At 39.8% G+C, this 25,748-nt stretch overlaps 1 protein-coding gene across 4 annotated transcripts in view; it reads left to right on the forward strand.

The window, feature by feature from the left end:
* Positions 1–25,748, forward strand: part of ATE1 (arginyltransferase 1) — a 154,684-nt gene that overhangs the window by 47,312 nt on the left and 81,624 nt on the right. The window contains exon 7 of one of the 4 annotated variants that reach the window (XM_073596225.1): positions 1,442–1,570. The exons of the other annotated variants lie outside the window; for them this stretch is intronic. Within the exon in view, the coding sequence (XP_073452326.1) occupies positions 1,442–1,570 (129 nt within the window). The remainder of the gene's footprint in view (positions 1–1,441; positions 1,571–25,748) is intronic. 4 annotated transcript variants of the gene reach the window in all.

Below are 25,748 nucleotides of genomic sequence, written 5' to 3' on the forward strand. Positions count from 1 at the left end.
ACTTTGCCCATGTCATGGAGATTTTGTGGTGCTCAGAACATTTTAGCTGCCTGTGCTGTTTTCATACACCTACCTCCTCTCTGCATAGCTCTTATGTGAGTGCTTTGCTTATGAAAGGTAAGCTGAGATACATACATACTGGACGGGGGTCAGATTGAGCCTGCATGTTTTGAACACGCTGACTGTGGCTGGCCTAGATGGTTAAAGCAACATAACAGCATAACCTTGTCTCTATCGTTGTTTCACAGTCAGTAGCAATTTAAAAAAAATTACTGTAAAGTGCAAACCAGAAATTCAGCAGACCTGTGCAGCCAAGCTTTTAGTGAACTAAAAAAAGATTTTTTATTGCAATATTTAATTACTGCATGAGTAAGATTAGTTTATGCATTTGACTGCCTACATAAGAAAGGTTTGTAAAGTTCCAGAAAAGCACCGCTTCTAACCACCACTGCCTCCTCCTCAGTCTATGGGTGTTCTAGGTTCTGGCCTAGGAAACCTGTCTATGCTCCATGCTCTGTTTCTAAGTCGAACAGACAATTGCATGTCACTCGTCATGAAAAACTTACTTGGCACACACCATCATGCTCAGAGTCCCCATATAGGATCGGCTCCTTCTGACAGGCTTCACCCTCATGGGCTTAGTCATGGAGATTACAACTAAGACTGTGAGGGTTATTTGTGTCAGCAGGGGCAGATCTTAAGCTGGAACTTGTGTGATGTTGATGTGTGCCGAGTAAAGTTTTTTCATGGGAAGTGACATCACAGCATGAACTGTCTGTTTAACTCAGTGATGATACATAGGAAAAGGTTGTACTTCTTACAGCTTAAAATTCTAAAAGTTGCTTATAATATTTTAACTGTGTAGTGTAGGGCTGGACAATTTCCAGGGACCAGACATTCAGGGTGTCCTAAGTGCTCATTCAGATAGCAGATTAGTACCATCCTCCATGCAGACCTGCTGGCAGATGTATGTGCATCCACCTGGGAGCTGCATGCAAGTAGGCCATAGTAGGGAGCCCTAAAACATTTACTAGAACTAGATGGATTTGTGTCTTTATTCAACATGGCTAACTCTGTAACTATGTAAGATGGCTCCTAACCTTTTTGTCTTTACAATCCCTGGTGTCTTGAATTTGTCCGCTGGCCTCTAGAATAAACTGATTAGCTCCACTATTCCCCACCCCTAGTAGAGTGTTTTCATCCTTTTTTTTTTTTTTTTTTTTTTTTTTGGGCTTCTGACAAAACACTAATTTGGAACATGTGACATTGCGATGCATGTTGGGATTATTGATGTTTTTTTTTTTCCTCCTTCCATAGCAGATGACAATACTGTATACAACAAACCTGCAGTACCCATTACTGCACATCCTCTTCATGTTCATGCATTATATTAGTCCTGTAGCTTATCCCTTGTCTGCTTGACTTTCCCTTGCCCCTAAAGGTCAAGTTAGTTCCAGCCTCCATGGAGGACCCAGAATTCGTGTCAACCTTCGAATCTTCTGCAGCTCTCTATGCCAAGTACCAGATGAGCGTGCACAAGGATCTCCCTTACGAATGTGGCCCAGATGAGGTACTGCCTGTCTGCTCCTCCTCTTAAGTGTTGTACTGTGTCCTATTCTATAATATTTCCTTCTTCAGTCTTTCCATGCCTTGTCACAAAACTTTATAGTGACATGATTGAACTTTCCCTCACACATCGCAGCAGTCGTCACTTCACCACCAGAGTAAAATAGCTGATGAGTCACTTTTTTTTTTTTCCCTGTAAGGTGTGTTTTACAAGACTCTGTGGCCTTGCCTTTCCAGTGGATTTTATGGTCAGGTTTTTTTATTTTATTTTTCTGCTGAAAATGTCCAGACCAAATTTTACACACTGCTGGTTATGACTCATACTTACTTGTTTTAAAAAAAAAAAAAAAAAGTCCCATAATTTCACGGCGCTGAGTATAAGATAGTCACCCCTTATACCAGCTGCTGTGCAAGGTTATAAAGAATGCTTTAGGGAAAACCTTTAATGTATCAGGAAATGGGTGACACGGTCTCCTCAAGCTTGATGTTTTAGCTTATGTCCAAGTAAAGAGAACATTAGTGCCTAAGATGAAACAAACTCTAATCGTAGTTTGGTCTGTAAGTTCATTACAGTGTAGCTGTAAATGGGGGGGGGGAAAGAAGGTGGTTTTGTGTCATTTGTTGGCAGGTGGCAAAAGGCTTGCCTGTAGATTTGAAGTCTGCGAGGCAACAGTTCTTGTATGCAGAGCTATTGACTCTAGCTGGGTGGACAGTAAAGGCAGCAGATATCTCCCCTTACATTGCAGTTACCTAAGGGCTAGTTCCAAATACAACATACTGGTACTTAAATTTGGAAAACAATTTAACCACACAAGAAGGAGCCAATAAGGTTTTTCAAAAATTATATTTCCACATAGTTTTTTTTTTTACTGGAAGCACTGTATTGTGTAGGCAAGCAGAAATGCTTTCCTGGTCAAAAAACTTTGTTTTTTTTACATTTGCAGTTAGCGTAACTCAATCAACTCCTTATCCATGGTCTTGTACACACCCATGAAAATGCTGTTCATACAAATGCTCCTTTATACATGTAGCCATTTTCCTACATGAGTGTTAAGTCTGTTGCACAAATGTATTTGGGTCTGCCCCACAAGTCTTGTTGCACTGAATGGTCTGTATATGTGGGATATTGGTAGTAATGCTAAATTAAACGTTTTTCTGCTGTGTATTTGGTGTCATTCGTTTTGAGAGGCACCACATCAAACTTGGGGTTTAGAGCACAACACACCATACAGATCTGACCATCTGTGCATTGCAGCACTCAGGAAAATAAAAAAAATAGTTCATGTACATCTCATGTACACATACACATTTAAAATAACTCAACGTGCATACAGTAAAGCAATCCAGACAATGGGAATCCAGCCTTTTAAAGTAGAAGTTCAGCCTAAAACTAACCATCTCTAACTCTAATTCTACTGGGAGCCACGTTCTAATCTAATCTATCTAACCCTGTAAAGCAAAAATTTTATATTTATACCTTTTCTGCAGCTGATCTGGTCCGGCCTCTGGTCTGTGTGGAAGAGACAGCCGACAATGGCTGGGAAGTGACGTCACCCATAGACTTACTATGGGGCTTCCATTGTCGGCTGCCTCTCCTGCTGCACAAGCCTACACATAGAAACTCCACTGACAGCTCAGCGTGGGACCGGACCAGCTGCAGAAAAGGTATGTATAGGAATTTTTCATTTACAGGGTTAGATAGATTAGGCTTAGAATGTGGCTTCTAGTAGATTTAGAGTTAGTTTTAGGCCAAACTTCTAATTTGACAACTTGTCCTTTAAATTAAAGTGATACTAAAGTCTCTGTTATTTTTAACAAAAAAAAAAAAAAAAAAAAAACACGTTATACTTACCTGCTTTGTGTAGTGGTTTTGCACAAAGCAGCCCAGATCCTCCTCTTCTCGGGTCCCTCTTGGGCACTCCTGGCCCCTCCCTCCTGTTGAGTGCCCCCACAGCAAGAAGCTTGCTATAGTGGCACCCGAGCCGGGTCACAGCTCCCTGTGTCCATTCAGACACGGAGACGTGGCCCGGCCCCACCCCCTCTCTCTTCTTGTTGGCTCACGGACTTTGACAGCAGTGGGAGCCAATGGCGCTTCACTGCTGTCTCAGCAAATGAGGAGGGAGAGTCCCGGACAGCCGAGTCTCTTGTGCAACATCGCTGGATAGAGATTGGGCTCAGGTAAGTATTGGGGGGGCTGCTGCACACAGAAGGCTTTTTATCTTAAAGCATAGAATGCATTAAGATAAAAAAACCTTCTGCCTTTACAACCACTTTAAAGGTGGACTTCTGTTTGAGCCCTCTCTGCATTCTTTCAGGCTGGGTTCACACTAGTGGGAATTGGAATGCGGATTTCCTCGCATCCAATTCGCATGTCAGAGATTGTGACCGGCTCTCTATGGAGCCGGTTTACACAGCTCCGGAGTGGCTCCGGTACCAATTTGCACAGGGCATCCTGTGCGTCTTTTGTTCCAAAATTTGGGCTGAGATCAGACCCCTGCTGTTAACCCCTCCAGCGTGCAGTATGAACCCAGCCTTAGTCTCTTTAAAAACCAAAGCTGCAATATCAGTTTAAATACAGCTGTTTAGGTTAAAAAAAAAAAAGTTTTGAAAAATGTGCTTCAACCTTCATGTGAATATGACCAGTGCCAAGATGAGATTTATGGGCTGGATTTACACTGTTTTGTGTGCATGGAGTGCAAATGGTAATGCACATGTGTAAGTGTGAATGGGCCCATAGTTTTCCTTCATCTTTCACATTAAACTGCAGTGCATAGATATGAACCAGCCACAAAGGAAAGGATGGGAGTTCTACAAAATGCAAGAGTTTTACTGCTTTAAAACAAACAAATGTGAATAGGCTCTTAATGTTAGGGGGTGGAAACCCCTTTGCAATCACGGATGTGAAGTAGACTACTTACAGTACACATATACCCAATATTTTTTTCTGATAATATTATTACAAGTGATATATGATGCACATTTCTTAGCTTGCTAGTTGTATGACATTTTAAATAACTCACAGGAAGCACTTCAGAATTATCACACTACCTTCCCAGTACAGAAATACAGACATACCTTATCCCTACACCAAGCAATCATCAGACAGTACCTGGAGGCTTCATCCTGTCTGATCTCTGTAACCACATAAGTACAGAGCCTGGCTGTGCAGTCCCTGCAAGAAAACACTTTGACTGCACTAAAGTACTTGTGGCTGGGGAACTAAGTGCCAACAGCTGCTTACTCACACAGAGCACTTCTTGTTGGCATCTGAATATCCTAATCCCAGCGGTGTCTAAAAATGTACTGCAGGTAACATTTGATTACACTTTCTATATGTATATTCCAAAACACATCCTACTTTCCTCTTTTTAACTTTCCTGTGACTTCTGCATTCAATGATTGCTGTGTTTTGCAATTCTTTTGAATTTTCTGTTTCTATTTTTTATAATTGCATTTGTTTTTGTAATCTTCTGATTTTGGGTATAAGGAGGTAGATTTAAAAAAAAAAAAAAAAAGCATTAACTGGTTTCTCTGCATTATTTTAAATCTATGTCTACTTCCAGGTAAGTTGACTCTTGAAACATGAGCAAGTTTTTCCTCAGCATCAATTTCTTATGTTTCCTCCAAAGAATTCTGCATGTTTTCTGCATTTTATTTGTGTATTCGCTGCCTGTCACTAAGCAGCGGGAGTAGACTGTTGCACCGTGGAAATGTTAAGGGATCACATAGGCTTATGTTTCATTCAAAAGTATAGCTACCGTGTTTCCCCAAAAATAAGCCAGGTCTTATATTAATTTTGTCAGCTAAAAACACACTAGGGCTTATTTTTGGGGTAGGGCTTGCCATGCAATGTGCTATCTTCCCAGTGGTTGCAAAATGACAGAATCTCCTCTATCACAGGATCATATAATGCAAAAGGTGTAGATTTCTGCCATGCAACAGTGCAAATATCTTCTTCCATAGCCTGCCCGCTCCGATCACTGCTGAGGGAGGGGGGGCGAGATCCCCCACTGACACCGGCTTCAACGGCTACGATTGGTACAGAGGGAGGGGGGCCGAGATCACCCGCTGACACCCAAGAGAAGAGGAGATCAGCTGAGCCCTGCTCGGAGCTTCCATGGTCCACCCTGAGCTGTCTTCCCCGCTCTGAGCAATGCAGGGGGGGGGCAGATTCCCCGCTGAGAGAAGAGGAAATCAGTGCTAAGTGGCGTTGCACAGAACTAGGGCTAATTTTCGGGGTAGGGCTTATATTGCAGCCCTCCTGGAAAATAGCACTAGGTCTTATCATCGGGGTAGGTCTTATTTTTGGGGAAACACGGTAGGAGCAATAGAAGCCAGGGGACCTTTTACAACTAGTCTGGAGGATCTTTATTACTGCCCGTGGCCTCATTGGAAAGAAATTTCTTGTTCTGTAGACCCCATGAAAAAAAGTGAATGCAAATATTCACAAGACAAACATACAAGGACCATATATACAGTGTTCATATACAGTACATATTTACAACATTTAGGAGGGTGGACAGCACCAGCAGGCAAAAACTGTTATCTTTGCACGTAACCAGGTGTCGTCCCAAACCCCCCCCCCCCCCAAAAAAAAAAAAACCCAATCCAAAATAGACAAAATACAAGGGGGTTAGAGGAGCACAGTGAACATAAACGTATTACTCCATCAAAGAATAATCCAGCAACTCCGAGCATCCATGCCCTTTTTTAATTACTAACCTGCACTATGCAGTGAGAAAGAAAATGTGTGTTCAGGTCCTAAATAGCTTCCATATATACAACCTGGGATACTAAGATACAATGTATATACACACACTTTATATACATGTGGCTTTAAGACCCAGGACTGTAAATAAAGCTTGACAAGTGAATCCAATCTTTCAAATAATTTAAGGTGTAAAAAATGTTGCGTTGGTCAATAAAGGTAATGCCTCAGAACTATAGGCAAATCTAAAAGACACAATCTAATTCAACACTGTAATCATTAATACATCATAAAATGTAAGCGGTGTAAGTACCCAAATTTGACATAACATCAGCCTGCTAATACTGTAGTCCTTGTAAAGCAGACCTGGAGTGTGAGAGAACCTGCAGTACAAGTAGCTTATTGGGCTGGCTGTCAGACTGAGGACATATAGTCAATATAACCAAGAGCAGAGTCGCACATAGCATTTAACAGTACGCGGACGACGTGCTGACATGCTGTGCTGACAGGGGCGGGCGACGTGCTGGCGTCATCACGACATACGAGGTCCCGGAAGTGCGGGCGTTTTGATTTTAGTACCAGCCGGTATATTATTCTTTTAATGGAGATGTTCTTCTCCTTTTTAAATAAGTGTATTACTTTGAAATAAAAAAGCGTTGAATCTTATGCTATGTGAAGCATCCTCCTTTTTTTCTGAGCATGACATCCGTGAATACCCGCAAGTGAGGACAAGAGAGAGAGTGATTACTGGATCCTGGTGTCCCGAGCAGAATTGCAGCCTAAAGGCCCTGGCAGGGTAATCAGCCACAGGCGTTTTGACCTTTTCACAGGTCGAATCTATCCGATAAGCAGGCATTTTTCTCTGGTGACATGCGGTGTGGATAACATATTGAATATCTGGAATGGATCTATGAACTGTGATTGGGAATTCAGGAGTGTGACGCCTTTATCTTTTCACGACCTGAAGCTCTGCACCTGCTTTTTTTCTATCACATAAGACTGTGTGACATTGGGTGTATTTTTCTATTCTTTTATTTTATTGTTTTTCCTGGAATAAGGACTTTTTACTGTATCAATATTTTTGACATTCTTATGATTAGCATGTCCTAGTAAATGCTATGCACGACTCTGCTCTTGGTTATATAGATTTTTTTTGTGATATTGCACATAAGAGTTGCTGTTTCTTTCTGAATTTTCAATTATAGTGTTTTTACTAATAAGTGCGTTTTTTTTCCCCCCTGACATAAGAGGACATATAGTGGCGGAAAAAGTACAGCAGGGACAAAATCTGGATTAATGATGAATATCGCAGCAAAAGCTGATTTTATTATTTTATCTTTCAAATGGGATATTCATCTGGTTATATTTGTCGAGAGTTCTGCTTTAAACCCAAGTTTTTCATGAAAGGAAATCGGAAGACAACTTGTCTGTTTCTGTGCAAAATTCAAAGTGCTTCCACTGTCCTTTTTTTTTTGTTTTTTTCCCCCCTCTTGCAGACGCTTTAATCAGAATCACAGCCATCAATTATTTTGTATTTAGGCAGGGAATACCGTAGAATAAAATGGTTGTGTCTAGAAGCGTTGCTGCTTTTCCTAAACAAAATAGTCTTCTAGTTTTGTTAATGTAAATCTTGCCTTAATTAATGTGTTTGTGTATTTAAGAGCTTTCTAGCCCTAATGTGATGTCCCAGTTATTAGGCCTGCAGTTTTGTATCTTCACTTAGTCCTGATGGCTGTATAATTAGAGCAGTGCTGAAGTCTGAACACAATGTTTTGTCATGAGAAACAGCTTATCACTTCACTCCAATCAGTGTCAGGACTAGCTTCCTCTTTGCATTGGGAGAAAGTGATTAGAGGAGAGTGGTGAGCTAATCCTTAAAGGAAAACATTAGTGTGTTTTCAAGAAGTATTTTAAATGTTAACTGAAAGTAATTTTTAAAGCGGTAGTAAACTGCATAAATAAATAAATCAGGCCCCTGGCAGTTTGTCATTATGTGCTAGTATGCATCATATACTAGCAAATTATGACAGACTTACCTGAAAACGAAGCACTCCAGCGGCGCGGTCAGCGCTGAAGGTGCTTCCTTCTTCACACGGTCTTCTTTCCTGGTTTGCGAGCATCGGCTATCTGATTGGATGTGCCAGCGACGACGTCGCTCTCTCGCGCATGCGCACGGGAGTTGCTGTTTATGGCACGACTCTAAAGGAACGGCACAGGTATGCCATTCCTTCAGAGCGCATGCACTGGTGACTTCACCGGCTGCATCTAAAGTAAATATCTCCTAAAACATTGTACTTTTAAGAGATATTTACTGTACCTATAAGTAAGCCTTATGCAGCGTACACACGGTTGGACTTTTCGACCGGACTGGTCCGATGGACCGAGTCCGGCGGACAATCCGATCGTGTGTGGGCTTCATCGAACCTGCAGCGGACTTTTCCAGTCGAAAATCTGACGGACTTTACGCCGGACCCAGAAATCCGCTCGTCTGTATGCTGGTCCGACGGACAAAAACCGAAACTAGGGCAGCTATTGGCTACTGGCTATAAACTTCCTTATTTTAGTCCGGTCGTACGTCATCACGTACGAATCCATCGGACTTTGGTGTGATCGTGTGTAGGCAAGTCCGGTCATTAGAAAGTCCGTCGAAAGTCTGTTGGACAGGCCGTCAGACTTTTGTTTGTCTGAAAAGTCTGAGCGTGTGTACACGGCATTATTATAGGCTTACCTATAGGAAAAAATCATACATGGGAGTTTACTCCCACTTTAATTGATGTTCATGCTTGCTAGTTCTTTTCTTTCTTTCCTTAAGATGGCCATATGCATGGCCATTTTCACTCCATTTCATCCATCAGGAATCGCATATGCAATTGCAAGTATTCGTCAGAAACTAAGCAGTTGACCACCAGAATTTGGTCATGAGCAATGCATTGACCGGTTTAAGGTACCTTTTTATTGGAAGATTAAATCAAGTGGGGAAAAAAACTACAGCAATTTAATCGACAGTGGTCTTTGCAACACAAATTTAAATTGTAATTTTGATATTTCTAACAAATTGCTATATGTAAGGCCAGCTTAAAGTCTAGACGAAAAAAAAACAAACAAACTGACAGATCGATATACTAGCACAAGTAATGTTAGTACAGCGATTTCTTCCGCTGTTCTATTGTGTTCTGATAGGGGGGGACACACTGATCAGCGCTGGCAGCCATTGGCTGCCAGCGCTGATCAGATGCTGGTTTTCCAGCATGCCCCCTTGACAGAAGCCAGTTGTGAGACCATCTTCTGTCGAACGGAGAGCTGTACACATGGGCCGAAGGTCGGCATGTTCTTGCTGAACTAATTGTTTCCGGTCAATTTTCAGCCTGTGTGTACCCAACATTAGGTGAGTTTTTTAGTTTTGTAGATTTTAAGTGCAGTTATCCTTGTTGAATGGCTACTGATATTGCCTACAGGTTGCTTCATTTAAAGTAGTTTGATAGCCATCTACTGAAAGAGAGGAGCAGTAATGGAAGCAAACCAATCTGCTTTTAAATTTTCATTTTCAAGCTGTGTGGAATATTAAATGATAGAAGCTCATTAGTTATTATGGGCACTAGTTGAGAGAACTTTTTAGACCCTTTTTATGATCCCCCCCCCCCCCCCCCAATTGTGTCATATTTCTATGGGTTACCTTACTGGGTTTATAAAAAACATATATTTTTACAGTATTGGGCCTCTTGCACACTGATGTAAATACAGCCCAATGTTTTAGTGTGCCAACATGAGCTGCTTATAGATCAGTAATAAAAAATAAATACAAAAATCCATGTTGCTGGACAGCATTTTACGTGCAAATATGCATGGTATAGCACATCCAAAGAAAAAACTTATGAATATGTATGTGCATTTACTCTACTGGCCAATCCTCACATTTTTATGCAGGAATTTCTTTACCAGAAATCTGATGTTCATACATCAGTACCGTGTACTTAAACTGTAGTTTTAGCAGCTTGGATACAATGCTCAGCATATTGTTCTGCATTTTACAAGTTATGGGGATACAAAACACGTGTATTGTAACATTTTTTTCTATTCCCATTTTTTAAAATCTCTCTTTGCTCATCTGCTTTCCTTTTAATTTTATAGAAGATCTGTCAAAGGTTGAATGGTCTGAAGTCAGTAGAGCTTGGTCAAGGGTACATTACAAGACAGGGATTTTTTTTTTTTTTTAAAGCTGTGCATCTTCTGGCCATGCATACAGCACAGATTTGAGAGGGGGAAATCCTTTAATTTCCTTTTTCATTTTTACTGTGTCTGCTCTTAGACATAATTGCCCCACAATAGTATTTTTGATAGAACTATATAGGTAAGCTTTCTTTCTAACTCCTTACTGTAAGCAGTGTACTGCACATTCAGGCTGCCTCCCTTAAACCTCATTTTGCAATAAATTTGTATCTAGTTATTTTTACCTCCGTTACTGACAAAACAAGCATTATTTTTCATATGCCTAGCCCAAGCCATTCCGGGACACACTTAAATCCTGCTCTTGTCTTCCATAGTAGATCTGTGGACAGGAGAGGCCAGTAAATATAGACTGGTTCCTCTACTTTGATTTAGAGCAATATGCAGCTTGCTGGGGAGAAGGTGAACAAGCACTCCTCTGTTCTGCACTACATTAGCTCAGCCCTCCCTTCTTCCTCCAGAACAAGTAGAGGAGGGGGGTACTCTCTGCGTGCCTTCTAAACCGCAGCCACCCGCCAGTGAAACGGAAATGCAGGAGGCAAACACACCGGGCCCAGCTAGTTCCAGCTCCAAGGGACAATCACAGCTTTGACATTGTGCAGTAACAGCATGTGCAAGGAAGCAGGCCAGCATATTGATGGAATGCCTTCTTTCCATCCTTCCCCCGCCTTCATATACACACACATTTAACCCTTCACTGACCACACTGCGCGCCTAAAGCAAACCATTCTTTTGCTCTTGTCCTTATAAGCACAAATAAATACTACATACATATTTCTCACCAATATAGGTATTTTTCTTTGTTCTTTTTCATCTCATCAATCTATAATACATTTCCACGTATTCACATTTTTGGCTGTAAAAGAAAGCATCCTCATTTTCAGTTTTCCTTGAGTTGTGTTTTTTTTTTTGTATATAAAAAACAGTTTTCACCAGTGTTCCTGTGGTCATTCCATCATGGTCATGCTTCAGTGACCACCTATTCTGATATGGCAAGATTTTTCTTATGCCCAGTAGGCCTTTAAATTAAAGCATTTCCTTGATCAACTGCAAGGCTGCATGCCTTGCAGTTGATCAAGGAAATGCTTTAATTTAAAGGCCTACTCCAGTAGGAACAGAAAATTAAGTCTCAATATGCTTTCTTTTAAAAACATTTGCATATTTTTTCAGATTAACTGACCCAAGGCTTTGTTTTTTCCTTTTGTTTTTTTTTTTTTCTAACGTAACCAGGGTGATAGACTGGTGTCATAATTGCTTTCATGACTATATTCTGGCATCCTTAAAACATTTGGTTACTAAAATTGGAGCAGACCGACTCAGGAGCAGCTGTGGATAGTAACTAATTAGCTTCTAACTTCAACTTTTTCAGTTAAAGTAGGTGAGATGAAGTCACAATGTTCATTCAACCAATCGGGAGAGGTCTTGTATTTATTTATTACAGTTATATAGTGCCGTCGGTTTACGCACCACTTTACATATACTGATAAAAATGCAAGGTTTCTCCTAAACAGCAGCCAGACTCTGTGTTGTTTACTGTATGTAACTAATGTCACTACAATCCATTACAGCACACACACAGCGGCTGCATCTTTCTATAATGGAAATAGTTTGCTTGGCCCAATCTGAATCGGTGCCATAGGCAGGCCAGTTCTTTGAGTATTTTTCATCATGATGTCATCTATGATGAGGGATGCCAAAAACATGGACAACAGGTTTATTATTGTTTTTAATACTTTTTTTTTTTTCTTATTGCAACCCATTTTAGGGACCTTTTTCATAACCAAAAAATCTAGTTCCAAACATTCCAAGGGCTTAGATCTGGTTATAATTCAAAGGAGAACTGATTGTAAGAACTAAAAGCATTGATTAGCAAATGCAGCCACCACATCTAAGAACTGGTAAGCAGCAAAATTTTGGATTTTTTATCATGGATTTATATACCCATGTGCATCATCAGAAAATAGCTGAAAATGTCGCACCAGTCTGAGTTTAACTTGTACTGTAAAGTTCAGAAGACCTTGTCCGTCCAAAGTTTTGTCTGGATGTGGAGATTCATTGGATGATATTGAGTGGGTTGCTAGCAAAAAACATATTACTTGGGTCTTTTAGGCCTCATGAACACTGGATGTTTTTACAGCTGCTGTTTTTGGCTTCAGACGTTTTTTTCTAGAGCCAATAAACTCTCCAGCAGGTTATCCTATGTGTCCATGCATACATAGGCTGTTATCAACTGTTTTTGGCTGTAAAAACCCAAAACTAGTGGGTTCTGAGATGATTTTTTCAGCTGTAAAAACGCTCTAAAGTTACTGCCGTTTTTATAACGTTATTATAACATCCAGTGTGCATGAGGCCGTATACTTCTATTATAGGTATTTGATTGAAAGCTCAGATCTGATTAGTATATCGGGGTTATCAGTTTAATTTCATAACTTTGTGTATGTTTATTCAGCACAGTGAATTTCTATAAAACTTTGTCCTGTAACTTTACGGCACAGGGCTTATATTCCTACTGTCATACTGCCGGTAGTTACTGAACATGAACGTTACAAGAACGGAGATTTTAGTGAAAAGCCCTGAACTTTTAACTTTCAATTTTTTTTTTTTTATTTATCGGAACATAAAATAACAAATAAAGACATTAAGAAAAGTATAACAGGATTCACACTATTACAGTTACATAGTATAACGAATGCATTTTTGATAAATACATTAAGTCAGTATAATAATTGTGAATAATCCTTCAAATTCATATCTTTAATTCAGTTTCTAGATAGTAAACCTCCAAGAATAAACCTATTCACCCCTAGGGGAGCAAACTGTGAACAGGTCTATTCTAACTTGAATAAACAAAAGAGAGAACAGGATGTCATCTAGTAAATCAATGTATTCTAGCGAGTCAAACCAATCAGGAAATGAAAGCAGCATAAGTCTCTACAAGGAATAAGTGATACCAACAGGCTACCTAGTGGTAGTTAAGACTGAGCGTGCAAGTCTTTTAGTACTGTAGATACTTTAGGATGTATGATCCATACATACCAGTGCTTCTTAAAGTGAATTACTTTATAATTTTTAAGTGCTAACAGTAATTCATAGTACGCCTGGGTGTTGACTCTAAGAATGACATCACACAGGTTAGGGGCCTCAATTGATTTCCACATTTTCGTTATGGTAAGTCTAGCCCATATAAGAATATTCCCCACTAATATTCTGTATTAAAATGGGAAAGTGTCAAGGTTGATACCTAAAAGGGCCATAGCAGGTGATAGTTTTATCAAGTTGCCTGTGAGAGAGGCAATAAAGGTGGATATCTAGTTCCAGAAACTGGTCAGATTTTTACAACTCCATAAAATGTGGAATAAGGAACCAACTTGTTCCGTACAACGCCAGCATAGTGGTGATGTAGATGGGTATATTTTAGCTAATTTGTAAGTGGTTAGGTACCATCTATTCAATATTTTCTGAGAGTTGTCCCAATGCTCTAAGCAGGATGTTGCAGTTTGGTTTATTCTCATAGCATTGTACCAACATTCAGCCCTGAACTACTTCTGACTGCTCCAGGTTGTAACCCTCTTTCACAGATGTCTTTTAAACAGCAAAGGATCCGTCACTCTGTTTCCATTTTGTGAAGGACTAAATTCCACAACTGTAAGAGTGTAGTATTAGAATTCAGCAACAGATGGTGTTAAGGCTCATTTAAACCACAATCCCTGTGTTCAGTATGTACTTCCTTATGTGCATATACATGCATTTTTAATGTATTTGCAGTGCGTTTTTTTTTTTTTTTTGCGCTTTGTCTATTTTTTGATGGAGTTGTTTGTTCATGCTTTGTGTGTACGTGAATTACAGTATAATACTGTGTACATTATTTTATCACGGTCACGTGATAGTATACCTTTTTGGGATTGTATTCGAGATGTGCGAAGAGAGATCACACAAACACTTGTAGGTATAACATTTAATTGGGTAATGACAGTTACAGATAACAAATGGTAATAATGTTAGAAACTATAACAAGAATACCTAAAAAATAAAGATGCTGTTTCTGCCACGAGTCCCTCTATTTTATATGGTGTGGCACAGATGACCAGATCAGATGCATGCCTGATGGCAGCTCTTATTCCAAGTTTAAGCTGTAGTATTTAAGACTTGTGTGTAAGGAATGGCCAACCCCAGCCAACTCCCCTGGAGCAACATGACCTTTTAAGGACTTGGTCAGTTTGTAATGACATTCCTTTGGTATGAAGTCAGCTAAGGTAACCAGGATAGTAGAGGCTTTCTTAGATATTGTGAGACCACTTTAATAAGGAAATATGAACTATGCAATTTCCCCATCAGTGCATACAATTCATATTTCTTTACAGAATTTACATGCAAAAATTGCAGCATGCTCTACTTTTTAAAAATGCATGTGAAAGCAACAGTGTAAACTGCCTTCTTTGAAATATGTGTAATTTTTCTTAACCACTAGCCGACCAGCCGCCGCAGTTATACTGCGCCAGGTTGGCTCGGCTGGGCAAATCGCCGTAGCTGTACGTTGCTCCTTGAAGACGACACAGCAGGCGCCCGCCGCGTGTCCCCGGAGTCGATGAGCGTGCCCGTTGGGCGCAATGACTTTCAGGCTTCGATCGCTCGTGACAGAGCGAAAACCGGGATCTGTGTGTGTAAACACACAAATCCAGATTCTGTCAGGGGAGAGGAGACAGGTTGTGTGTTCATATACACACCAATCTCTCTCTCCTCCCCTAGTCAGACCCATCCCCACTACAGTTAGAACACACCTAGGGAACATAGTTAACCCCTTGATCGCCCCCTAGTGTTAACCCCTTCCCTGCCAGTGTCATTTATAGTGTAATCAATGGATATTTTTAGCATTGATCGCTGTATAAATAAATATAATGTTGTACTTCAAAGGATATATATTAGGCCTAATGGCCTTGTGCTTTATTGCATTACAGTGAATGTGATTAGTAAATGTAGCAAGGAGCTTCAGATTCATTCCTTTCCCTAGATTTCCTCAGTAGACATTTTACAGGAAGCGTTCCTTGATTGTATGAGGTGAAGATTGTGATGTCGCTGCCCCATCTCTCCGCCTCCTCCAATCAGAGAATGCTTTGCATTCATTGAGAAAATGCAGAGTGTTTTCTGAATGGCGCCTGTCCCAAGAAAGCGATTCCCTGTGCCCACTATGAAGCAGGGGACCCAAAAGATGAGAGCGAACACTGAGTAGGGTGCCTACTATAGTGATTTCCAGCTTCCACAGGGATTGGCCAGGTATGGCAAATGTATACTTAGATTGGTCTGAGCTGGACCAATGTAACTTTGCAAAAAAAAAAAAAAAAAAAGCGTTACCTAAACTTCAGCTTCAGCTTTACTAAACGGCATTGCATACAGCTTACATGGCTTTCATAGTATGATTTCTGTAACTTTTTAATCACTGTTTAAGCATACAGTTTTAGAAGATTATCACAAAGAAATTTGAAGCTGTGGAACATACAGGTATGCAGATCAGGTGCTCTGACTTGACTTTCTTCATGCTTGTTTTGGGTCAGTGACTGAAAGTGTTGAAGCTGTAAAGAGCCAAGCAACTAGCATTTCCAGAAACAGGTCAGCAAAGACAGTCTCTGTGTTGCTTCTGGTGCAGGTTGCCTTTAAGCACGTGGTTATTGGAGGCACAGCAAAATATGCAATTTGTTAGTGAGAAAATCTCTTCTTGCACTTAAGGGGATAATTTTCTTAAAGAGGAACTGCAGTCTGCTCACATAATTTGTATTAAAAACGTCTTTGCCATTCTGAAGCTTCCCTCCAACCACTTTGCATATTTCATATATACTGTGATTCCGTTCTTTCCAAATATGCTGCAGAAATCTCCCTACACTGAGTCTGACTGTAACCATTTTAACTGTGGGCCACTAAAGCTGCTTGCTGTTCACTTCCTGGATTTACAGACACACAGAGGCACACCTCCAGCTCTGCAGCTCTTATTGGCCCTTTTAAGACTCATCCCCCCCTCCCTTCCTGGCAAACTCTCATGAGAGAGAGCTGTGCATGATGTCATAAGCCTAGGCTATTTATCAGACAAGAAACAGGAAGTGGACTGTATAAGGTATTTACTGGCAGAAAAAAATGTTTTACTATCCAAAGTTAAAACAACAAGGGCAGAAGATTTACCAGATGGAGAGATGAAAAAATGACTGAAGTTCCACTTTAAGAACATTGTTTTGCCTCCAGTACAGAACCCTTAGAAACTTCCATCTGTGTGTCTATGCATTAACGCTTCTGAACTTGTAACCTCTGCACAGCAGCTGCCTCTGGTTGGCATCTGCTAGACACTGTTCTCATTACCATCCACTCATTTCACTAGCCCGCCACACCTATAATAAAGATGTACATATCTTTTCTGCTGCAGAGTATTGGAGAATATTTTCTGGCATCATCAAACGCCATTTGTCTATAATGCATAAACCATACTGATTGATAGCATGGGTATTTGTTTCCATAGTCCATTCCTCTGGCAATCCCACTAATTGCCATCTCTTGTCTCTAGGACCCCCGTCATTTTATATATATGGCCCTTCCCTGTATTTTTTTTTTTTGCACGTGTTGTAAATATTTATTGTGCTTTCCAGTTTTGACTGCACATCATTCTGCATATAGCTCACTTTTATAAACAATTACCCACAATTTCCTACTGAGCCACTTTTATTGTCTCATTCCTGCAGCGCAGAACTGCAGGTTCTGTAATAGTCGTTGCGCTCCATTTCGAGCAAAGCCCGCTTTGTTTCATAAGGTAACAAGTTTATTAAGTTTTAAAACCATAAAAATGGCAGAGTAGGTGTGAGTGAGTTTTCTGACTTTATTGCAGTTCCAGCTTGTACTGCCAAGTGGCACTGGTCTTTATAAGAAGAAAAAGTATGCATTTGTTAAATGGAAAACACGTCTAGATTTTTGGTGTCTCGATGTTTCATTCCATCTCAAAGCTTATTGAGGGGTTAGGAACTTTTTATAAAATTGAAAAAAAAATGCTACAAAATTCAGTTGCAGTATGGCTAGTGCTGCCCTTAGATATTTAGAATTAAGTTAGCAAAAGACAGTAGGAAGTAACAGCCGCAATATAATTGTGTAAACATTTTTTCCATTAACATTGCAATCTGTTTTAGGGGGTGGAGATGAGGTTAGTGGGTATTAGCAAAAGACTAGGCTGATACCCTGATCTGGCTAAAATTTTTAAGCTTAGTTAAGCTTTGGAATTTCTTGTTCAATAGTTTTTATTGAGATTTCAGAAAGCCTACATAGTAACAGCAGAGGTGCACAGTGGTGTAAAGTAGTGTAAAACGTAAGCATGAACATGGAAAGAAAATCTAGTAAGATACATACGTGGTGGGGAACGCACAGGTTTGTGAAATAGAAGGTTCAGCCATAGAAGCTAATATTAAAGTGGAGTGGTACAAAAACATAGGCATCTTAAATGTGTGCAATATATGCAGTTTGAGCAATCAATTGAGAAAGAAAGAGATCGTTAGGGAATTTAAGAAGATAAAAGAAACAAGAGAAAAAGGGAAAAAAAAGACAGGAATACTAAGCTTTGGACTTTTTTTTTTTTTTTTTTTTTAATAGGGAAAGGTGTGTGTATGTATATATGTATGTGTGTGTGTGTGTATATATATATATATATATATATATATATATATATATATATATATATATATATATATATAATATATTAAAATACATTTTTTTTATCACTGTGTCCTTGTTGGAATGGAAGCTCTCCCTACTTGTTTGTGTTCTTTAGAGTGTACTTATGAGAATGGGTTCTGTAGGCTTCACAGGGACGTGAATAATGCTGTGATAAATATAGTTTAAATAGGATGTTTTTCTGTGGGCTAAAGTCTAGTATTAGTCAAGATGCTGCTATTGCTGATAAGACCATCAGTGATGATGTTTGTATTGATAATTGGACCAGAGGTGAAGCCACTGGTATGACTGAAAGTGTTACTAAACCCAGGACCCTGCAGTCACTTTATCTGTTCTCCCACAGTACACAGAACTTGAAAATGCAATTATTTTAGTAAATATAAACGGCTAAATACCTTTTCTCATCAGCAGTATATAGCAGTCTTGTGAATTCTATCAGCATCTGGTTAAAGCTTGTAGGGGGAGTTTTCTGACTGTCCTATGAGACTGCAAGACCCCTGATCCTCTGTCTGGACAGTGCTGATTGGCCCTGTGTTGATCACATGCATCCTCTAAAGAAAAGAAAAACCTCTCTAGCAATACAGACCAAACAGCATGTGCAGTCTGACTCCATGGACTCCGTGTTATCAGGAAATTATTAGGGGACAGTGAAAGAAGCTTTAGAGAAGACAGGATCAAACATCCTTTTTTACACAGTGCGAAGGATTAACCCCTTAGGTTCCACATATACATATACAGACTGATTTTACGGTTGTGGGTTTAGTAACACTTGAAGAGATTGAGAGTAAAGACAGCGGTATTGGTGAAGGGAGCAGCAGTGAAGACACTGGTAATGGTGGTCAGATTGGCAGTGAAGAAACTGGTATTGGTGTTGAGACCAGCATAAAAGACACTAGTATTAGTATTGATAAGACACTATTAGTACCCTCTGATGAAGTCCCCTCCCAGGAACATAAGTGCAGAGCCTATCGTCTGACGTCATCATGCTTGTGAGTACATGGAAGTCTTTTTATTTATGAGTGCATTTAGAAGCTTCTTTCTCTTTTAATAAATATGTTAAAATGGAGAGCACTATATGTGTGTTTTATTGTTCTGAGGGAGCTGTGAATATGGATTAGTACCCTTGGATGTTAGCGATTTAAGACCTATATAGTTACATAGTTAGTCAGGTTGAAAAAAGACACACGTTCAACCAAAAAAAAAAATACTCATGTACACAAACCTACACCCACACTTGATCCAGAGGAAGGCAAAAACACTCAGCAGAGCATGCTCCAATTTGCTACTGCAGGGGAAAAAAATTCCTTCCTGATCCCCCGAGAGGCAATCGGATTTTCCCTGGATCAACTTTACCTGTAGATGTTAGTACCCAGTTATATTGTGTACATTTAGGTAAGAATCCAGGCCTTTTTTTAAAGCAATCGACTGTGCTTGCCAGAACCACCTCTGGAGGGAGTCTATTCCACATTTTCACAGCTCTTACTGTAAAGAAACCTTTCCGTATTTGGAGATGAAATCTTTTTTTTTCCTCTAAACGTAAAGAGTGTCCTCTGTGATGACCTTAAAGTGAATAATTACACCAAGTTCACAATATGGACCACTTATGTATTTGTACATGTTGATCATATCCCCCGTTAATCTCCTCTTCTCAAGAGGGAATAGATTCAGTTCCTCCTAAGCTTTCCTCATAGCTGAGCTCCTCCATGCCTCTTATCAGTTTGGTTGCCCTTCTCTGCACTTTGTCCAGTTCCCCGATATCCTTTTTAAGAACTGGTGCCCAAAACTGAACTGCATATTCCAGATGAGGTCTTACTAATGAGACCTTACCTTTTGGAGTTGCTGTTTGAAGCTGGAATCGATCACCACCATCATTATACTTACTTTGTGCCTATTTAGCCCTTTTATAATCTGGGGGTAAATAGTAAGGTAAGCTGATTCATATACACACTTGGTGTGAAGGTGTTGTCACTATTTTACTAGCAGAAGTGTTGCAGTATAATATTATTACACATGTGTTTGTTCACAGAACTTTTTTTATTTTATGAAGACACATATGAACTTTTTTCACCATTTATCAGTTTATGTAGCAATTTATTATGTATATGTTTGCACTTTATCATTTTTTTTTTGTCTTCCATCTTACATATATTTTACAGTGTGAAGCTGTTTATATATGAGTACTAATATTTATGAATAATCAATGGGGTTTACAGATGAAATTCATGATTGATTTATAGCACCTTGCACTTTATTTATTTTTTATTTTTTGGGGGGGGGGTTCTTGAGTGAGTGCTGCACAAATTTTAATGTTTATGATACTAGTATTGGTGAAGGGACAAGCAATAAAGATGCTGCTATTAGTAGAGACTGTGAAGACACTGCTGTTGGTGCAGAAGCCACCAGTGAAGACCCATGTATTTGATGAATAGCTGTGAAAACACTAGTATTGGTGGTGAGCCTCGCTGTGAAGGCACTGGTATTGGAAATCAGTACGGCGGTGAAGACATTCATATTAGTGATGAGCCCAGCCGAGAAAACACTGGGATTGGTGGTTAGATGACAATAAAGATATTGTTGGTAAGGCCTGCAGTGATGACCAAGCTTTTGGTGAAGGAACCAGCAGTGAAGACACTGGTATCAGTGGTGAGATGAGCAATGAAGACACTAGTATTGGTGATGAGACCAGCAGTGAAGATGCTAGTATTGGTGGTTAGACAACACTAGATACTGGTATAGTTGAAGAGACCAGCAGTGAAGACACTGCTATTAATGAAGGGACTGGCAAGGAGGATACTGGTATTAATGAAAAGACTATATGTAAAAATACTGGTATTGGTGTAAAGACTGGCAGTAAAGACACTGATCTCTTTGAAGGGGCCATCCAGTTGAGAATGCCTCCAGGACTGCAGTTTGAAGAAACATCTTTTGCATTTTTGTTAGAATGGCTGGCTACAGCCAGATTGAAATGGAAAGGTAGCAATTTAACAACATTTAAAGAAAAGCTTGTGTAGCAATTATACTTTTATATTAAAATGATTTCCTTTTACCACCTTTTAGAGTTTATAAGCGCAAATTATTTTCCTGAAGTAGACTTCCAAATTCTGCTAAAACCTAAATGCATGTTTTGGTTGACTTCAGTTACCATCTGGACAAAATTGAAGTTTGTATAAATTATTACTTTGAATTCCTATGGAGTATTTCTATACACTGCCACCTCTTTAGATGAACTAACCGTGAACACAAATTTCTGTAATGTAAGAATGCTCCATTTTCTTTGGCTGCTGTAAATAGACCACAAAGCACAGGTTAGGGGAACGTTTTCTTTGGCTCTCACACAAGTTGTAAAGTCTTTATGGCATTATTGGTTATTGGGCAAGGTGGACATTGCAGATGAAGGAAGTGAGGGGGCGCAGAATGTACAATGCCCTTTTCTACACATAAGTTTGTGCCTCATATATGAAAGGTGTCTTAAATATAAAATAAGCGTTTTATTTTTTTTTCCTTCATAGTGAGATTCTTCCTTTTTATTCTGAGACCTGCCTTGAAAAAAATGATAGCTGCTGTTATTGGGCAGCACAGGAACACAGATGTTAGACATTTTATATTAAAAAAAGTTCTGTCTCCATCTTCCAAAAGACAGATAAAGATGTCTAGTAAATTGGACCCATCATTTAGGTCTATAGTGGTCAAAATGGCAAATACAGAAAGCCTCACGTGTGGCCTGTGACATATTCATAGTGGTGCACAATAAAATTCACACCAAAGTGCTTGTGGTAATGTTTGCATACTACATACACCCTGGTGTGCACTGTGATAGTGTTAAAAGAGAAGTAAAGGTTTTTTTGTTTTCTGCCCATCATACTTGCCTAGGTGGATGCAGCATTGATGCTGTATCTGTCCGCTGCCGTCTCTGCACTGAGAACCAAGCTGTGGAGGGGCGGGCCATCTCAGGCTCTCAGCGGCTCACTGACAGGCTGCAGTCCAGGCACGTGGCGGATCCAGACTTTATTATCGTGATGACGCGGTGCCTGACATGGACTGGAGAGCAGACTTCAGATCGCTCTCTGCTGAAAAAGGGTCACAAGAGTGCATAACGAATTGCACTCCTGTGACCCAGGAGAAGCCCAGCCAAACAAGCTCAGGCTGGACTTCTCCTTTAATACTCATTGTAGTAGTTGTTTTTTTATTTATTTATTTTTACAACTTATATGTCATTATGTGCTGCAGCGCATTGCGAAGGGTTACTGCGAAGTGGAACATGCTGTGCAAAAATCTCCTACTTTTTTCAACTCACACCAAAACATAACGTCGGTGTGATCTGAAGCCATAGGACACACAGCAGCTTACCTTGTTTTTGCAATTCAATGCAGCTGCTGTGAACAAGCCCTGTAGGTGATTTTAATGCAATTTTTTCCTTTACAGCTATTCATATGACAATTATTTTACATAAACTCACCTCTACAATTTTCATGTTTTCCAGCAGTTGGGGGGAGGGGGGTTGACAGCCTCTGCCTCCTGCCCATGTTACCAGGGCTGTTCAGTAGGCCAACTCCATCTACAGCTAGGAGCAGGGACCCACTTAAAAAGCAAACCCTGTATTTAGCTGCAATATCTATTAATATAGCCAAAGCCAGCCAGGGAATCCAAACTGCAAATCTCTGAAGTGCTAAAATAGCTGATTAAATCTCTTGGTCATTTCACATGTAGCTTTAGGCAGTCTCATTCATTTAGCAAAGAAAGCTTTCTGCTTTTCATCATGAAGCAAAATCACTGTAAACCTGCAAAAATGAACTGCATACTTATATCACATGGGTGTTTATAGCCACTAAAATTAGCATGATGCTTACATGAAGCATTCTTCATCTAGGTTTGCTTCGCCTTATTCAATATCCTTTTCAGTTTTTATAGGCCAGGAGTTAGGATAGCATTTTAGGACAGCCATGTGGGTTGACTTACTAAAGGTAAATCCACTGTGCACTAAAATTGCACTTGGAAGTATAGTCATTGTAGATCTGAGGGGGACATGCAAGGAAAATGAAAAACTGCATTTTTGCTTGCACATGATTGGTTGATAGAAATCAGCAGAGCTTCCCCTCAGATCTAGAGCAACTGCACTTCCCAATACGCTTTATAGTGCACAGTATGTTTGCCTTTAGTAAATCAACCTCATTGGCAGTCAAGATTATGATCCTCTCTTATGCTGCCACAGAAACTATCCATTTGATCTCAGAGCTTCAGGGAAAGTGTAATCTATTTTCAGCAAAACAAATCATCTAAGTTATTAATGAATTTTATGTTAGTAATTTTTGAGGTGATCTTTAAATTTTCTTCCATATTTTTGTTGTGTTAACCGTTTGCTGACCAGCCCCTGCAGTTATACTGTGGCAGGTTGGCTCGGATGCGCGCATCGCCGTAGCTGTACGTCAGCTCGTACATGGTGATCTGTGGGCACACGCGCACCGATTAGCCAGCGGGGGGAGCCATTCAGCGTGTCTGACAGACTCTATGTCCACCAGCCGCTCACAAACTTTCCCCGCAGAGACAGAAACGTAGTAAACAAGGCAGCTCTCCGTTCTGACGGGATCACACAGAGATCCAGTCTTTCTGCTATGCAGGAAGACAGATCTGTGTGTTGTCCCAGGCAGCCCATCCCCCTACACAGTTAGAAACACACGGAGGGAACACAGTTAACCTCCTTGATCGCCCCTGATGTTATCCCCTTCCATGCCTGTGCCATTAGTACAATGTCAGTGCATATTTTTAGCACTGATCACTGTAATAATGTCACTGGTTGCCAAAAAAGTGTAAAAAAACGTCAGGTGTCCAATCTGTCCGCCACAATGTCGCAGTCTCGCTAAAAATCACTGATCACCGCCATTACTAGTAAGAAAATAAATATGCCATAAATCTATCCCCTATTTTGTAGACGCTATAACTTTTGCGCAAACTAAACGCTTTTTGGGAAGTTTTTTTACCAAAAATATGTAGCAGAATACAAATTGGCCTAAATTGATGAAGAAATTCAATTTTTTTTTTTTTATTTATTTATTTTTTATTTTTTTTTTCAAATTGAATGGGCTGTGTTTTATAGCAGAAAGTAAAATATATTTATATTTTTTTCAAAATTGTTGGTCTTTTTTTGTTTATAGCGCAAAAAATAAAAACCGCAGAGGTGATCAAATACCACCAAAAGAAAGCTCTATTTGTGGGAAAAAAAAGGACGTAAATTTTATTTGGGTACAGCGTCACATGACCGCACAATTGTCAGTTAAAGTAACGCAGTGCCGTATCGCAAAAAAAAAATAGCCTGGTCACTAAGGGGGCAAATCCTTCCGGGGCTGAAGTGGTTAAATATAGAAATTTGAGGATTGGCCTCTAGAGGGAGCTCTGTAGTTTGCTCCAGAAGACCTGTCTGTGCTATTATAAAAAGGGGTCCCAGACAGACTGGTAACTACTCCTTTAATTCTGTCATCCAAAATCACTTTACAACTACATTTCCTTTTTCATATGGAGCATTATTATTTGGACAGTTTTACCAGACTAGTTTATATTAGACAGCTGTCTTCCTTGTACTGGTAAATTAAACAAAAGATAGCGCAAGAACATTTTCTCCATGATGAAAGCGAGATTAAGGTTTTTAATGTTTCTCTGTAGTAATGTGTGTCCAACTTTACCTTTAGTTGAACTGGTATATTGGTTTTTAAAAAGTTGTCGCACATGCAGTTTATAAACCACATCAAAACCTTTTGTGATGAAGTTAGTGATTTGGCAGTGACAGCAGAGGATAGAAGCAGGGAGCTGTGAAATGCTGTGTCAGCCTCATGCTGAGCCCCTTGCTCTGTAATTTGCCAAAAACCTGTTACTGGACTCGCTCTTTCTCTGCTACATCCCTTTGATGTTTAGTGCTACAGTGATTATCGACGAGAACTGTGCTTTTTATATTGGGTAATGGTTTTTGGGTTATTAGTTTATGTAAGCTAATTTTAGTAATCTGGAAAACATTTCACTTTTGCTTTTTACAAAAGCATCTCTCAAGCTCAGTTGAAAACATTATATTGGCATTACTGCTGACGCAGCTTAATTTCACAGTATGTTAGGAAGGGCTTGTAAACGTTTTTTTCTTTAGTACATTTATGGAAGTATGTTAAATTAAAGATAACGTTGTGCTGTGAGGAGGAAGAAAACATCTGTGCAACACTCCAGACTAGAGCCTTCTATTAAGCATAGCTCCCAACTGTCCCTGATTTCGAGGGACTGTCCCTGATTTGGAGCACTGTCCCTCTTTCCTCCTCATTTGTCCCTCATTTTGGTCTAATCTAGATAGTTTTATATAAAATGCACTTTTTATCTTTCAAAAAGTGTTTCCCAGTGTTAAAACTTTCATCTAATTTCTAAATTGCTGCATTTGTAAATTTTAAAAGCCAATATAAAGGACTATTAGTGCTAAGAAAAACAGCCCTTGTGGGTTTGTTTAACCTTTTTTTTTTGGTTAATTCTCCTTTAGCCACTTCCATACAGGGCATTTTCACCCCCTTCCTGCCCAAGCCAATTTTCA

The sequence above is a fragment of the Aquarana catesbeiana genome, linkage group LG08 (genome assembly GCF_042186555.1).
Source record: "Aquarana catesbeiana isolate 2022-GZ linkage group LG08, ASM4218655v1, whole genome shotgun sequence".
Taxonomy (NCBI): domain Eukaryota; kingdom Metazoa; phylum Chordata; class Amphibia; order Anura; family Ranidae; genus Aquarana; species Aquarana catesbeiana.